This window comes from Colletotrichum higginsianum, chromosome 2 (genome assembly GCF_001672515.1).
Source record: "Colletotrichum higginsianum IMI 349063 chromosome 2, whole genome shotgun sequence".
Taxonomy (NCBI): Eukaryota; Fungi; Ascomycota; class Sordariomycetes; order Glomerellales; family Glomerellaceae; genus Colletotrichum; species Colletotrichum higginsianum.
This window is the reverse complement of record NC_030955.1, coordinates 887,366-904,349: the sequence shown is the minus strand read 5'-3', so window position 1 is coordinate 904,349 and position 16,984 is coordinate 887,366. Positions and strand designations below refer to the sequence as shown.

The following is a 16,984-nucleotide window of genomic DNA, read 5'->3' as shown; positions in this document are numbered from 1 at the left end:
CGAGCCGGAGAACGCCGCTAGGAGCTAGCTCGTCCATCGAAGTGGACGCTTTCGTCGAGACTCACGAGGGGGGTCGAGGGGTTGCAAGTTAAGCACATCCATCCCGTATCAACAAAAGAACCCGCCAAAGTCGACGGCCTTGCGATTCGATGCAGAAGACAACGACGGCCTCGTCAAAGGTAGCCGGACACCCGCACTAGCAGCGAAGGGAGGGTTCCAGATTCCAATCGAGCACGCTTTTGCTGTGTCACCGGTTCCCTTCGCGGGGTGAAAACCTCGTCGAGCTACCCTCTGCCTCGCCAATATGCCTGACCTCCTGGGATACGTTAGCCACACGCTCCGCCGATGACGAGGGGCCGGACGTCGAGCTACGCTGCCTGATCTGCGCCGGCCTCTGCGACCAAAGACGCAAGAGAGCCATTTGTAACTCCCGTTGATTCAGCAGACGTTTTCCCTCGCTGTTTTGTTTTTTCGTCCTACGATACCCACTCCGGGCAACGTGGGCGTAGGGAGGTTGGAAACGAGAAAGAGCGGATCGATCACACGAGGTTAGAAACAGACGTCGGAAACGATGGGTGCGGGACGGGTGCCATCAACTCAATCTAGACTATGCCCCGTCTTAAACATCGTCGGATCAAGGCCGGCACCCTCCTCTGATGTTTCGCCAACGTGCAACGTCGAATCATCGCCAACTCGTTTTGACGGCGTCTCAACATCAGCCGGAAGACAGCACGCACACATCATCTCTGTCTGTCTCCGTTTATCGGCGACGGGCCGAGATGGCACAAGAAAGCGGCGACTGACTCGCGGAGAGAGAGAGAGAGAGAGAGGTTCGGATCGGGACCGTCACTCGCAAGCGCGCGCGCGAGAGAGAGAGAAAAGTCTTGGCACTTTAATGCTGATGCAGATCTTTTTGAAACTCGACTTCGCCGTGCTTCAGATACGGACACGCAAACCCTTGGCGTTCCGCCGGGGTATCCGGCATCGGGAAATGTCCAAAATCGAGGCTGTAGGAGCGTGGAATGCGAGATCTCGACGTCGCTCCGCAAAGAACCGGGTCTTGAAAGCCAGGAAGAGTCTCGACAAGAGAGGGCGTCAATCATTCTCCTGTTTCCGTCATTGGAGCACTGAACCCTTGGACGTCGATCTCGGGCATCGACAGCCTTCTCTCCCCCCCCCCTCCCCCCCCAAAACAAAATGCAAATTAAGTGCGACTTTGGGCCTCCGTTTGTGAATACGACGCGACGGCGCTGGTCATGAGGGAGACACCGTCCGGACGACGTCCGTTTCTCGGCGCAATGGGAACCCGGCTGATAACCAGTATGCCAAGTCGTAGCTTCGTCTCCAAGTTCGTACATACCAGGCGATGCGCCTGACGTGGCCGTGCATCGCGACGAGGAAGAAGACAGGGAACATGGCTTCGGGCGTCTTGTTGACGTCAAGCCCATGTGTCTCTTGTTGTTGTTGTTGTTGTTGTCTCGGGAAGAACAATGGACGCTTGGTGCGCCAGGTGCGCCACTCTGATCTGCTGAGAGGAATAAGACAGCGTTCCGGGGTTGCATTTGAAAAGCCGAACTATTGCCTTTTGTGTCGTCTTTCCTTGAGGAAACAGGGCCTTTTTTCCCATTGAGCGCTGCAGGCTGACGAAAGCTGTGTCCAACATCGAATAACGTCGGCTGGTTCTCCTGCAAAAGGCCGTCCGTCTCACAGCAACCAACCGTGGCCTGTAGATCCCGAGGTCAGCGTCTTGCATGACCGCCGCGGCACTCTTCCTCATGCTGCATTGCACTCGCAAGTTTCCATGACCCTTGCTTGACAAGTAACGGGAGGGAGAATAGAAGTGGTAGATGAGATGCCGCGCCGGGTCAGCACGACCTCCCTTCCTCTGCCCTTCCGCGGACGGCGGCATGGCAGACACCAGACCCGCGCGATGACCATGTGCATAAGGTTGAGACTGCATACACGCTATGCACAACACAGCAACGCGGGGTTTCCGGTACGTCGGGGGTGGCCAGCCTCCCAAGGTTTCTTGGTTTTTTACGGCCAAGAGCCTTGGCCAGCTAAAGATGGCAAACAGGAAAAGACTACAGAGATTAATGACCCCACGTTTTTCAAAGTCTGTGTATCTGGCTTTTGCGGCGGGGTGGTATTCTCGTGTCCCAGCACCATGGTCCTGTCTAGTCTTACCGGCGCGCGCTCATTTCCCTGACTTGCCGTGACTGTTACCCCTTGAACTCTAAGCGGTTCTACATGCGCGGTACTGTATTTTGTACGCATACTGGACACCAACGCGGACGAAGTTCGTCCTTTCTACGGATACTTTACGTGTCGACGTAGCGCCGCCGGCACTATGCTTGTTTCAGACTCCATGGCCCCGACCACCACACGCACAGAAGTTGGACCAGACGACTGCTTTCTGGCGCCTGGTGGCGGCGGCGGGAATCTTCTTGTTGTACTTCTGGTCTGCCCGTCCTCCCAACACGCCCCCCTGAGCCCCCGACGCTTCGCTAGGGGGCACAAAAGGGCCAACTGGGATCCAGTCCACACTCAACGGTCTGTCATCAAGCAGTCCTTCCTCTCTTACTGTCACTCGCAATCATGGCCCAACAATGTCCGCCGTCGCAATGCCAAGTTCACCATCATGCACCGACAGACTCGAACACGACAGGGGGGTTGGAGGTGGGGGGGGGGGGGGGGGGGCCTGGAGGATGGGGGGTTTTCTGGGCGTTGTCTCCCCGAGCAAGGATGGCCTGGTCGCTCCGGTCTTGAGGCACTTGTACAGAGTAAAAAGACTTTCTCTCTCTCGAGCCTCTAACCTTCGCCCCATCGCTGCTGCGTACGTGAGAGAGCATTCAATATGACACGGAAGGCCAAGCTTCGCCTGTCACACCACGACATCCTTCCGGAGACGTAAGCGCGCTCGTCGCTCAATGCGCCTGGCGGAAAGGGCCAAGACCTTCTACGTCTTACGGGGATGGTGGCAGAGGCGAGGGGAGTTCCGATGAATCCAGAGGGCCAAGATGACAGTCACACATTGACAGCCTCATATGTAGTAGTAGTAGGAGGAGGAGGAGGGATGTCCCGATGATAGGGCACGCCTACCCCCCCCCCCCCCCTCAACAGTCCAGCACCCTGCATCAGGAGTTCCACGACATGGCCGCCGCGCCCTTCGTATTCCACGCCCGGGCCGAGTCATCATTTCAATATTTCCCAGGCGGGCTTTCTTGGACGATCACCGGCGGTGGTGGGGGAGGGAGAGAGGAGAGGGCCAGAGACGTGAACCAGTCGCAGCGAGCGGTTTGGGGTTCGCTGTACCCCCCGATGCAATAGCAATTCGGAGAGGATTCTGAACCTCGGGCCCTTTTTTCCATCTTTATTTTCCATTTTTGTAGTTTTCGGCATTGGTTCTTATCTCAGCTCCGGTGCCCTCTTCCTCCATCACACAGCCAGCTTCTTCCTCTCTGGGGTAGCCTCTCTTCCCCATGTTCCCCCGCGCGCGCCAGCTCGCGCCATTCGCTAAGTGCTTCGTAGTCTCCATGGAGAAATACTTGGGCGGAAACTACAGAGTAACTTGATCACTACGATGCGGCGTCTTCAAAGTAGGATAATAACTCCTGGAAATATAGATGCTAGCCGACGGAATGACCCTACAAGGTTATCCGCGAGTGGAGGTTGGCAGGCATCAGATCCGCATCCCGTTCCCCCCTCCCAGCCTCTCCCCAAAGGCGCCAGTCCCCAAAGGGATTAAGCACGGGACGGCCTTGCTCGGCAATTTGTCTTATTGCCGGATGACATGACCTCAGCAACAGAAGTGCCGCGCCACGATGCAACGTCCGTGTTGGTGCTGCTGCCGCTGATACTGCTGTTACTGCTGCTGGTCCCCGCGGCCTCCCTTCACTTCCTCTCACTCCTCTCCTGGACCATATGCCCCCTCCTGCACGAGCGCGAGCGCAAGCGATCTCTGCTGCAACGAAGGTGATTTCAGTTTCCGTTTTGCGACAGAGGCGGGCCTCATCCTCATGAAATGGGGGAGGGAGTGGGGAGATGTCCCTCGTTACAGCATCAGAAACACAGATCGTTCGTCAGGGTTCTAGGCGTTCTATCCGTTATGCCCGTTCTTTATTTCTTTCATACCGATGATACAGGTACAGAGTACAGTGCGGTGGCGCCAATAAAGGCGGGATCAAGCCCAACTCGGGATATCCTGGACCAACAGCGGCGGTCTGTGTCCCGCAACGGCGCCACCCCTCCCTCCCTCACCCAAAGGGGACTGCTGGGATGGCTTTTCGTTCTCTGTTGACCACGAAGGAGGAAAAAAACCCGAGACGGCAACGGGCGGCGCTCGTGGCTGATTCTCCACTCCCCCTCACCCCCCGTAAAGGTTTCGACGATCCCTGGCTCTCCTCGAGTCCGGCCGATGTTCGACGCCACCACACACACACACACACATACACACATACCTCTCAACTGACAGTGGACTGACCACCAACCTCACCGTTTTGTCTTGTCTGGCGCCGTTCACTTCGTCGCAACGCAAGGTGTCTGCCTGTTCGTCCTCTTTAGGGCACATCCCTGGTGAAGGATGACGAGAGTCGGCCGACAGCTCTCGAGCGTCGGTCCATCCACATCCCGATGAACAACATCCGCTCGTAGCTCCATCCAGGGCAACATCCCGGGATCCCCTTATTCTTTTCTTTTTTTTCTTCCTACTCCTTTTGTGTTTATTATTTTCCTCCCGGCGCTATGAGAGGAGATTCCTGCCAGTCAGCTTACATGCTCCCCCAAGCCCCTTGACGTCAAAACGCGCCGCGGATCTCCCAAACACGACACACCACGGATACTCTCTCCTCTCACTCTTCTCTCTTCCCAGCTTACCCTGCCCATCGATGCCTCCACCGCAACAACCAGTGTGCAGTCCACGCGCCTCGTATCGGAGCCTCATCGGGCGTGGTTCCTTTCACGTCCGCCAAGACACCATGGCGCTCAGGGCTGAACGGGCCAACCCAACCCCTCGTAGGGTCTTGTAGCAAGAAAGTGCTTGCTTCTATGCAGGATGAATGGGGGGAACACCGTCGTCGGCCGTCAGTCGTCGTCCTCGTCCCGTTTCTCAAACTTCTCCACGATGGGGCAAGATGGGCGATCCGTCTCGACCGTCATCCCTCCAGGCCCCCAGGCCACTAGGCTATGCAGGTAGGTCCATCTATCTATGTAGCGGGAAATTTCATTAGACTCTATTCTTGTATGGGTCGACCCATACGTGAGCTCTTGGCTGGGACCCATCGTCAACTCAGACCGTCCACTGTCTACTGTTCCATGTCCCCTTGTTCAGGCCTCTTCTCCGTAACGTCCCAACTCTTCATATAAGTCGTCTGCCTTTTCCTCCCCATCACCCCCTTCGTCCTACCAGCCCCTCGACTTATTGCTTCATCCTACATCCAACTTGTCACCAGCCAAGCAAGCTTAATATCAACTCCTCGCGCCCGAGTCTCCCAGTCTCACTTTTTGTTGCTGCCCCCTGCGTCGCCTTCCATTCTCACCTTGCTTTGAGTCTTGTCCACGACAGCAACCATGTACTCTTCTGCTCTTAGCGCTACTACTGCGGTCCTTGCCCTCGCCGGAGGTGCCTACGCAAGGTATGTGTACACTCCAGAAGGGGAGGTGGGGGGAAGGCTCCTCTCCCTCTCGTCTTCTTGGCTTGGCCCTCGGACGCCGGCATGAAACTGACATCTCTTCCCTCAGCCCTCTCTCCCGCCGTCAGAGCCCCCCCGTCGGCCAGATCATCTCGCAGTGCACGCAGACGGGCGTCGTCGCCCTCACCTATGACGACGGGCCCTTCACCTTCACGCCGCAGCTGCTCGACATCCTCGCCGCCAACGACGTCAAGGCCACCTTCTTCGTCAACGGCAACAACTTCGCCAACATCGAGGAGGGCATCGGCCCGGCCACCATCAACCGCATGAAGAACGAGGGCCACCTCGTCGGCTCCCACACCTACGCCCACCCGGACCTCAACACCCTCTCCTCGGCCGACCGCATCGCCCAGATGACCCAGCTCGAGGACGCCACCCGCCGCATCGCCGGTTTCGCGCCCAAGTACATGCGCCCCCCCTTCCTCTCGTGCGACGAAGGCTGCCTCTCCGACCTCGCCGGCCTGGGGTACCACGTCATCGACACCAACCTCGACACCAAGGACTTTGAGAACAACACGCCCGATACGACCCACATCTCGGCCGAGAAGTTCAACAACGAGCTCAGCAACGACCCGGCCTCCAGCAGCGCCATCGTCCTGTCCCACGACGTCCACGAGCAGACCGTCATCTCCCTCACTCAGAAGATGATCGACACCCTCAAGGCCAAGGGCTACCGCGCCGTCACCGTCGGGGAGTGCCTGGGCGACGCTCCCGAGAACTGGTACAAGGCCTAAGCTGGGAGACGCTTTCATCGGTTCTGTGTTAATGATTGTGAGGCGGGTTTTTCAAATGGGGGGAAGAGTCGGGGATTGTTTTGGATTGCAAGATCATCAGCATGACGAGACTTGGCTGGTGAAGGGAGGAAAAAAAGACTTATGTTGGTTTTCTACCGCCGGTTTTCTCATGGGCGCCATGGAGGGGACTGGCCCCAACGGAGTTTCGCTGGCTGCCTTCTCTCTTTTGGCTGTATATAGATCATGGGGAGGACATACCAGAGCATCCACGGCGCAAGTAATCTTGTGGACATACCAATTTATAATACCGTTCAAACTAAACTTGGCCTTAGAAACGCACCTGGTGAACTCCGCACCGCTGCCGCCTCCCGTCGGGTCATGTGTGAGTTTGTCTCAGGGCGACGCATAATGTACGTATCTGTATCCACTTCCAGCCACAACTCCGCTCTCGCAAGAGGATCAGTCGCTCAGTCTATAATGGTGTTAACGACTGTTATCATGCAACGATGAGTAAGCACTACTCATCACCATTCATCCTTCGGTCTGGTGGCTCAATTGGTAGGGCGTCTGACTTCGATTGATTTTCACAAAAATGAATATTCGGAAATTTATCAGAAGATTGCGGGTTCGAGTCCCGTCTGGATCGAATGTGTGTCCCTTCCAGCGATGTGAGGGACAACCTCTTTTTTTGCCGGTGCACCCTAATTGATTCATTCCATGGCTCCTGGTGCTAGCAATATCACCATCCAGGCAGGGCATGGGTTTTCGTCCTTCTTTTTTACTTTTCTCGACCTTCTCAGTGGTTCGTTGAACGTTAATCTAATCCCTCATGCCATGGCTTGTTGTCTTCCTTTTCTTGCCGCCCGGAACATGTAGTGCGACGTTCTTGGCGGCTGGATCTTGAGTCGTCTCATCGACTCCCTGAGGTGCTCTTTGTGCCCCTAATAAGACCACTGCCGGCGACCCCACGAACCTGCAAGATCTGTGTAATGTAGACCACGGCGACTAGAAGGCTAGCTGCTTCTCGTTCCCCAACTCTGCACGCGGTGTGAGGGCCAAGAACAGTTTATGAGCCCCGGCTCGTAGGCAGAGACTTGGCGACCTGGGAAATCAACCGATTGGAGGTGAACGACGGGAGGGGGGGGATGTTTGCCAAGACCCAGTCGGGCGCAAAAAACTTTGATGAGGGGATAGATGAGAGATCCGGTAGGTAGCCTTGTTGATCCTTTTGTGGTGGCGATGAGCCGTTGCACTAAATTTTCGGATGAACCGGCGAGGAGCCCTCAAGGGTTCATGGTTTGAGACCGCTCAGACATCACCACTGAGCCCTTCCTTCGCTCACGAGAATCAGCTAGTCCATCGGTACAGCAACTGGGGATGTTTTGATAACGTGTCACTGCTTCAGATTCCATTTCGGATCTTCCAGGAGCGGCTTCACACGACTTCGAATCGGCCTTTCCGTCATCATATTCGACACTAAATGACAGAATCCTAAATGCAAGCCGCCCCCTGGATGACCAGTTGCCGGTACTAGCTAGAAACACGATGACACTTCTCTCCAGCAAATACCTTCCCATACTTCTCAATCTCTGCCGGACACATGAGAGGATTCGGAGGACTCATTGCTCTGCTGCACTGCCTGATGGCGGGTGCCAAAAGTGCGAAGACGAACCATATCCCCCGGTGTCGACTGAGCTCATTGATTGTTGACCACCACTGTTGCTTTGCGTCACCTTTCCTTCTGTCTTTGGTTCGTGTGCAGTGTTGCCCGATGCCTGTGAGTCGCTGGGAAGATGGGTATGCCCCCTCCTGACGTTCACATCCCAGCTGAGGACGGAAGTCCTCCAGCTTCCCCAGCCGAGCTGCAGGTCGAAACTGCTCGAGAACCCTGTACCATGAGACTTTTGCTCGTTTCCCGGTTTGGCCACGACCTCCCATCCCTCGTCATCGGACTTCTCTCTCTGGTCTTGTCGTGATGACGAGGCCGCAGAATCGAGTCTTTTGACGACTGCTTCTTGCAATCGGATCAGTAGGTGCGTGAACCCGACGTGCGCGGTGAGAGAGGGAGAGCTAAGTACCTGATGGGTCTCGACATGTGCCTCCTTGTTGCGCCATTCTCTTGGCTCGAATGAACTGGTGCGCGCTGCTTTTTGGATGGGAAGAGTCGAGCTTCTCCTCGCCCAGACACTCTGCTCTACTGCAAATGGGGATGCTGGGTGGCGAGATATGCCATAAGCTGCCAAGAAGTCTGGCTCTATCCTGCCTACGCAACCCCAATACCCCTCTTTCAGTTGGCGGCTCAGACGTGGCAAGGCAACCGGCCGGCTTACACACAAAAAGGCCACAAGTCGTCGTCGGAGGCACAGGAGTGGGTGTTCACTGGGGAAGTCTCATTGGCGACTGAGAGGACGCAATCTCCGAACAATACTTTCGCTTTTTATTTCTCCATCATTCTACTGAAGAACTAGGACTGATGTAACTTGTTAGAGTACCGTCGTTGTGCGTTCACACAATAGACAGAGATCAACTCTAGACAAGTGTTACAACAGTCCTATCGCCGATTTTCCGCTAACCAATCGGCCGTGTACTTTTGTCGTTGCAGCAATGGCTATTGTGTACCTCAGGCCTTCTTCTCCTCCCTGGCCTGATCCAGGACATGATAGCCCGAGATCTGAGCGCCAGTCACACGGCGTGACCTGAAAGCCAACTCGTGGTTCGTGTCCGTTCCTAGTTCGTCGACATGCGGTAGACAAGACTCTCCTGGGCTCATAAGCCGGAGACTGATCCGCCACAGATTGTTTTGCCTGCGCTCCTTCGGATTTTCTTCATGTACCTGCTTCTTCGGTTTCTGTGCATCGTTGACATTTCCGGCTGATTGCTTTTCCAGTGTTGCAAGTGCTCCAGTTGACTTCCCCGAACCGTTCCCAAAGCCCATAAAGCCCATAGCCCTCCTGTTCCTTTCTCAGCTGCCTCTAGAGCTGCCCGAACCGGGTTCCGTTTTGGTCTCATTTCGGTTCTTCGGCGTCCGTGGGTGCGTAGTTTCCGTCGGGCTCGTGTCGGGAAGGTCGTTGAGGTCGATTTTGTTGAAATCCCCGACCAGATGCGCTATCGATGACTCTTCGTAAGCAGCCATGCGTGGTCGTTCATGAGCGCCTGACAACGTTCTTGAGGCTTGGCTGATGGCGTTGGAACCCTTGCTTGATGGAGACGATCTCGTAGAGATGTGTGTCACTTCGAGGATCTTGGGAAATGTTATCCTCCAGACTTGGCGGGCGCTCGGGAGACAGGCGACAAAAGCCCCCACGCAGAGCTCTATCGAGGACCACATGGAACTCTGAAACGAGTCGGCTAGCAAACATCGTTGGTCAGAACACACGGAGGACAGCTATGATGGTTGCAGGAGGAGCTAACCTGTGATGTTGTATGATGTCGCAAACAAGACAAGCGTCTTGATACGGTAGGCACTGACTGCTGTGAGGCTTCTCCGAGTTAGCCATGGGTATCAATTCAAAGCGAGGCAGTTTCTCTCTCACAATATGCCAACGCCGAACATCAGCATGACGCCGATCTTCGTCTTGAGCTTCATTCTCAGCCCATAGATTTGAGTGGTCGGTAACACAAGCATCCAGGCGTCCAAGGCAACGTTGAGCACACCATGACACATGGCAAAAGCGTTCAGGTTGAAGCACTTGCCCGCCATCTCTTTCTTCCATCCGTTCCAAAAGAAGTTCAGGGGCTGACAGGCGGCGAACGTGCCCGTGACGAACGCAATCCATAAAAGGAGGTTGAACAGCTGCGTACCCCACAGGACCCTCCTGAACTTTTCATCGGGGAAGATGCGTAGGTAGAGAAACAGGATGGAACACTTGATGAAGGCCAGAGACGTCATGTACAGCGTGCCAAATATGAGAAACACCTTCATCTCAGTCAGTGAGTTGTCCGTGTCTGTCGTGACAGACGAGAACACTGTGGGATTGCCGTCTTACGAAAAGAAACTCGGTAATTTGTTCAGGAGTAAGGGTCCAAATGTCCCTCCCTGCACCTGTTCTTTCGGCTGCAAGGCGAATGTCAGTTTGACGACAACTGAACACAACTGCGAGATACTTACCGACATAGGCCGCTGGCAGAAAGGCTACTAGGACAGCCTGGAAGATTGAACGGTCAGCTTTCGAGCGGTCTGGTAGCCGTGGACAGTGAGCCATACATATGCAATCATAATGGTTGTGTCGTCCCAGCCCCAACTTGATAGCTTCATATACTTGTTGACAACCCGGACGAAGAGGAAGAAGGTCGGGAGGGCAAAAATGGTCAGTCGGAACCATCTCATAGTTTCATCGTGCTGGGATACGGGCACTCCGCAGGCAGCTAATGACTGGTTTCGGGCCGCTATGCATTGTAACGATGAGCATTAATCCCTTGCTTGGATGCCGATCAAGTCGAGTCTGTCGCTTACCCAGCATTTCTCTAACTGTGCAGCTGGCCTGAACGCATGTTTGTACGTAGCCAGCCAGCACATCGTCGTGGCAGATGCATGTTTGGTTCGTAATGGCGCAGTCGCTATGGCCGATCTCCTGGAAGATACAGTTGACCTATGTGTGTAAGCAGCTATCATATCGAGATGTCCTTTCTGAGATCTACTCACGGCACAGCTTGGGATGCCCTGATACGACAAATCTGCCGCGGCAACGACAGTGCTCGCCCCCAAGATGCAAATGAGCAAGGCAAAGAATCGCGCGGCGGCGGCCATCCTGACAAGCTTCTGGTGGTTCCTGTGGACTTGAAATCCTTCCGTACTCCGGCTTGTCGTCGGGTTCTCTCTCTGTCCGCAAATGCTGCGGAAGTTAGATAGACGTCAAGGTAGGCTTCCAAGAGCAAACTCGGCCATGATGTTGACATGCCTTGGAGTATTAGCGGAGAGGGAGAGGGTAAGGACTGCGCTGAGGGCGGATGTCTTTCCCCGGGCAATCCGCATCGATGGCCAAAGGAGAACTAGCCTCGGCCCTGTCATTCTTCAAGGAATGTGGCTTCACTCATCGTGGGGAATCCGTGCGCCATACCGGCTGTTGCTGTCGGTCGGGCCGGGACAAGCGAGGCCAATGGCATGGCTGACGGCAGTTGATCTGGCAAACCCGATTCTGTGTTCTTTAGCGAGGGTGTTGTGAATGTCTTGGATACACCCACCTAGTAGATGCTTGTTGGGCAAACGTTGGATTGTGCCCACAGCTGGTCGAGGGTCCACGGCAGAGACCATTGCGAGCCATAGCCTGGCCGCCCCAGCCAGCATTGGACGATGCCACCTGGGAGGTGACACTAGCAGAAGCCATCCTTGCATCACAAGTAGAAAGCTTTGACACATTGGATGATAGATCAGCATGGCCATTATAGACTAACGATGAGCTAGCATATGGCTGTGCGCGACGACTCAGGGGCAACATGACGTTTGCGTCGGTGCTGGGAATGTCTGCGCATGCCGTTCGCGGTCTAGGAATGTCTCTCCACGGGCTTAGAGATGCATTAGGTTCGCGTACTTCTATGGATCGGGATTGGAGTCCTTTAAGATGGCAAATGCTCGTATCAGTGTCTCTGTCGTTGATTCTATCTCTGTAAGAGGGGGGGGGGGGGGGGGCGGGGGGGGGGGGGGGTGGTGGTGGAAGAATAGAAAAGGGAAGTGTTTACGATGTCACTGTCATGCGAGAAGAGGAGGTTGAAGAACGGAATATTTTCAGAGCTCAAACGAATAGAGACATCGATCGGGGTTTTCAATACCTGGCTCAAGGCTTGGCGCATGCTGTAACCTCGAGCCTGTCTGCATGGATGTTGCCCATGGCTTGCTTCCCTCATCTTTTAGGAACCAAGCCTTGAGGGCACACGTTTTGACCGGCAAACTGATTGAAGTATAGTGACATCCTTATCGCTTCTCGGACCAAAGTTGACTGAACCATCGTCCAGGTGAGGAGGGGTAAGATTCATAAGTCTTACTTACTGTTGGCTGACCATGGAAGGGACAGAAGATGAAGGGTGCGAAATGATGAGCCGAATGGATCGTCAGGAAATTGACGAAATGGTGGCTTGCAGCCTCTGCGCAGCCACAAGTACTTCGTCAAAGAACTCAGAGCTGGCTGACTGATGGTTTCTCAGCCGTCGCGAGTGCGCCATCTGCCCTCTTTCTTTATCACCAAAATTCCAGGCGTCATTTTCTCTACCCTCCTGGTTCTCTTGGGGGGGATGGCATCATGTTTCAGTCAGACTGAAGCGACTGTCTGGGGGTGATGAGTAGAAATTTCACTCACTTGACATTGTGGATGTGGTGCGTCCCGTGGTCCCTCGACTCCGAACATGATCGAGCGGCGAAGGCTGCGAAAGCTAGTCGAAGGAACAGAAATTCCGGTAAAAGAAAACAATTTTCTGAAAACAGCTCCAATCCTGTTTGTACTCCGATTGACTCGTCGGTATGTTTGGCAAGAACGTGACGGTGTCGCTGCGGTCTCGCCACACACATCTTCCGGTTCCCGGATCCACGCCAGGTAAAAGTGGATTCGTGCGCCGGGGCTTCCGGCCGTCGACCGGGCGCCTGAGAAGGACCCGCGCTTTCAACAAGGGTGACGCCGGCGACAGTCTTCCTGCAGCCGGGCCCTGCAGAGACGCAAAATACCTGGTCAAGAACATCGTAGCCATGCGAGCCGTATGTGCCTTATGCAGGCAGTTCGTCAGCACGAGCGAAGCCAAGCATGTCTCTATGTATGTTCTACATACATCATTTGCTTCTCTTCCAAAAGAAAACCCTCAAAAAAAAAAAAAAACCCCTCTTGACAAAGCTGGTTGAAAGGGACAAATAGATGAGGTCAGGAAAGTTTGGATACACACCTCAACGAAAAGAGTCCATTTTAAGAGATGACAAACGACTAACCTGTGAAAGGTTAAAATGGATTGTACCAACTTTAACGGTCTTTGCGTAGAGATGTCTCAAAATGTGGTTTGGCTGACAGCACCATACAAAGCTCACCAAGAACCGCACGCCCAAAGCCAAAAATCGAATCCCAGGTGGATTTTAACCACTGTTTCTCCCCGAGGTGGGCTCGAACCACCAACCTCCAGATTAACAGTCTGACGCGCTAGCCAATTGTGCCATCGGGGATGAGCTCGATTCGAGCTACTTGGGATGTTGTTGGGAAGGCAGTCCGAATGAGCTATTATGAACCGCTTTGGTAGCTGTGCGTCGTTTCAAACCCTAGAAGTGCGGGTCCCCAGACCATGTTTTCTCTGCCGGGATGCAATGGTGATTGGTGGCGGGAGCTGTTGCTGACCCACGTTGGAAAACATAGGGTGTGACTTGGACGGCAAGGCCGTTGGGGTCTCGCGCATGCACAGCTTCAATCTCGTTCACTTGACTCTTCTGCGATCTGGCTTTCGATAAGGGTGGGTGAGACCTCGAGAAGTAGCCCTGCTCGCAGAAGTGAAAAGACTCAAACAGGTCGGGGGGTAAGAAAGAGGAAAGTTGCGTTTGTTTCATCCTTGCTCGGTTGCAAGACATGGAAGACAGAGGCATGCGACATGTGTAAAGTCTCGAGTCTTTTCGCCTCGGCCGAGTCACTCAGAAGCAAGGTTACCAGCGTCACGAAGGGGAGCATACGCAGACAAAGAGAACTGCACCAACCAAGTCATCCTCTTGAAGCCTAAACGAGGATCAGCCGAGCCATGCAATGTTGGAACAACGGGACTTCGGCCAACCTTGGCGACTCTCCTCCAGCCCACGGTATCATGGCGTGAGTTAGCGCAAGAGAGCCATGCGCTTCAACGCGTGTGTAGCAACCCTTAGGGAAGTACATCAGCGGATCCAAGCCCATTGACTCCTGTCCCACAGACCCGACCCACGATGAAGTTACTCAGAGCCCACCAGTCTCCGCCAGACCCCATCCTCGCCCACGATGTTGCTGCGCTTCCATCTCGTAGGGCTTAGGGCAGCGGCCTCACAACAAGCAAGCAAGTCCGCAGCTTGGTCGGTTAGCTCAGTTGGTTAGAGCGTGGTACTAATATATCATCAGATATGTTGAGTGATGCCAAGGCCGTGAGTTCAAGCCTCACACTGATCATTACCTTTTGCTCTTGGTGACAGTATCGTGCTTGAAAGGGAGTTGGATGTTACTTTTTTTTTTTTGCAGAAAATAAAAGCGACTGTACATGGTCTTGGCTTGAAGCAGTCCACCTCAGTCCCAATGGATGCGTTGTTGGCAGGTGGATTTAGGCTGATCTAGGCTTCTACACCGAGACCTGGAAAAGTCGGATGAGACAAGAAATCCACTGGTAGTTTTGTGACATGGACTCTCTCCTTCTTGTGTTAAGGTTCGGACTGCACCGCCGACGCATCCGTGCCTTTGGAGGACATCATCAACGGAGCCGAGGTCAAAAGGCCCTTCTCTATCCATGCGGTGTTGAATGGGTATGCCAGTTTATATGGCTACCCGCACGTGGCGTCTGACAATTGAGTGTTGGTGAGTGTCAATTTATTCGGGTGGTAGGTTCCTCGGTGCTAGTTGAGCAGACGGCCGACTAACGTTGCGTTTAGAGTGAAGTTTTCAATCAATCCTGTCAAGAGTGCCAACGAGCTACTTTGGGACAACCTAAAAAAATCGGATGCGACAGATAGGCTGGCCTGAACTGATTGGGTGGTGACTGGAAGTCGTCAACCACGCGGTCCATCTGAGGATTGTGACAAGACTTGAAGCTTCAACCGGTATCGGGGACATGGGACACACAAAGTTGTTGAAATGTCATTGTTGGAGAGCCGTCTTCCTGTCTTACACCTACCCTTCCCCCATCCCCAATGTCTCATGGATGCGAGTTCCCCAGCCACAACGACAAGAGAGAAAGAGAAAGGGAAGAGAAAAGAAACACGGCACACGCATAACTCGAGCCCAGAACGCCGTGTCATGAAGTTTCAATGTTTCATTTGCCTGCCTGACCCTTTTACAAACCAAGCCAAGCAGCGATACCGCGAGGCATGCCATGCAATTGCATCGACGGGGGCGCGGCGGCGGAGGGAACGACAGCGCGATGCTAGAACCCCACGCACGACCTGAACCCCATGTGTCGAGCTCTGGCCGAACTCCCGGTCCATTTCCCTAGAGACGCGAGAAGGACGAACCAGATCTTTTGATCCACGTTTGACTCCCCCGTAAAACAGTAACTGCCAAATATTTTTCGCGGGAAACACCAAATGCCGGACCCGGAAACCCGCAGCGCTTCCCCCAAAGGTGTTGTGCTGCACATCCCTTCTTCCCCACCACCGCTCGGGCAAGAAAAAGAAACCATCCGACGCGTACCGCTTAACGGTAGGACTTCTGGAATCTGGAGCGGGCACCCTTACCACCGAACTTCTTGGGCTCGCACCGGCGGTTGTCGGCGACGAGAAGGGTGCGGTCGAACTGGACGAGGGCCTGCTTGAGCATGTTCTTCGAGTGCTCGTCGACGAACTTCTGGTAGTAGGCGACAACCGACTTGGCGATAGCCTGACGGATGGCGTAGATCTGGGAAGTGTGACCACCACCGGTGACGCGGACGCGGATGTCGATGTTGGCGAACTTGTCAAGGCCGAGGACAAGGAGGGGCTCGTAGACCTGTGTTTCGCAGAGTTAGTCTTCGTCGGATTCTGCTTGGATGGTTCTCTCGTCTCGTCGAGGACCCTTGGTCGCTTGTAGTTTCCCCCCTTCTGATCGATTCGATTTCGTGGGTGTAGGTGGTGGAGAGCAAAATCGCTGCGCCTGTTCTTCTCCTCCGTAGGTAGAGTCAAACGTCGCAGCGCTTGCTCTTCACTTCCCCATATCCCAGTCCTCCCAGTTCCTCCTCTTGCCGACCGGCCTTTCCTCAAGACTCGCGTGGAATGTAATCGTACCTTGAAGCGGAGGATCTCGGGCTGGACAAGCGAGAGAGGCTTGCCGTTGACCTTGACGAGGCCCTTGCCAGCCTATAGCGCGAAACAAGTCAGCCTTCCAAATTCTCATGTCGAGATGTTATTCTCTTCATTTCCCTCTTCCATCCTTCTCTTTCGGTTTGTCTCTCTTCCTCGAGGGGCATCGGATTTTTCGTACCTTGCACTGGGCAACGGCGGTGGCGGTTCTCTTCTTGCCGAAGCACTGCACGCTCTGGGTGGACGACATGGTTGCTGCGGGATGGAGGGGGGACTGTGAGGAAATTCGCAGCGCGATCGTGAGGCAGGGCGTCTGTAATTGCTTTGGTCAGGCTCGAACACCGAAATTTTGCGAGTTGGATTTCAGAGAGGGTTGTGCCCTTTTTGCCGGGGGGCTATGCCCGTTTAGTGGCTGAGGTGGCCGGAGATTCTCCGGGTGGGGGGGCCGTGGCCTGGTTGCACGTGACATTGAAGCTTCCTTGTTCTGGGGGCGGACCTCATAAAAGACGGAGCCAAATTGTGCTTATGTCATTCTCCTCGGTTTACGGACTGTCAGAGGGAACGGGACCCGACTAGACCAACCACAAAGGGCATCGGCGCCAACGACCCCCGATATGATCGCATCCACCAAAGACACCCGGCGCGCCCCTCTTATC

The 16,984-nt window shown here is 54.6% G+C and overlaps 4 protein-coding genes across 4 annotated transcripts; 1 reads left to right on the top strand and 3 right to left on the bottom strand.

Moving 5' to 3' along the window:
- Positions 1-5,568: 5,568 nt before the first annotated feature.
- CH63R_02013 (Polysaccharide deacetylase) lies at positions 5,569-6,424 on the top strand (the record flags this gene model as incomplete). Its single annotated transcript, XM_018296988.1, has 2 exons — positions 5,569-5,633; positions 5,740-6,424. The coding sequence occupies 2 exons, from the start codon at positions 5,569-5,571 to the stop codon at positions 6,422-6,424; spliced, it is 750 nt and encodes a 249-aa protein (XP_018161804.1).
- Positions 6,425-8,043: 1,619 nt separating this feature from the next.
- Positions 8,044-8,539, bottom strand: CH63R_02012 (uncharacterized protein; the record flags this gene model as incomplete). The annotated part of the gene is made up of 2 exons (XM_018296987.1): positions 8,044-8,438; positions 8,503-8,539. 2 exons carry the CDS (start codon positions 8,537-8,539, stop codon positions 8,044-8,046), a joined length of 432 nt encoding a protein of 143 aa, XP_018161803.1.
- Positions 8,540-9,386: 847 nt separating this feature from the next.
- CH63R_02011 (CFEM domain-containing protein) lies at positions 9,387-11,171 on the bottom strand (the record flags this gene model as incomplete). Its single annotated transcript, XM_018296986.1, has 8 exons — positions 9,387-9,772; positions 9,836-9,903; positions 9,958-10,340; positions 10,411-10,478; positions 10,533-10,569; positions 10,629-10,810; positions 10,878-11,013; positions 11,067-11,171. The coding sequence occupies 8 exons, from the start codon at positions 11,169-11,171 to the stop codon at positions 9,387-9,389; spliced, it is 1,365 nt and encodes a 454-aa protein (XP_018161802.1).
- A 4,576-nt stretch (positions 11,172-15,747) lies between these two features.
- Positions 15,748-16,578, bottom strand: CH63R_02010 (Ribosomal protein S9/S16; the record flags this gene model as incomplete). Its single annotated transcript, XM_018296985.1, has 3 exons — positions 15,748-16,038; positions 16,314-16,385; positions 16,510-16,578. The coding sequence occupies 3 exons, from the start codon at positions 16,576-16,578 to the stop codon at positions 15,748-15,750; spliced, it is 432 nt and encodes a 143-aa protein (XP_018161801.1).
- Between the last annotated feature and the right edge of the window lie 406 nt (positions 16,579-16,984).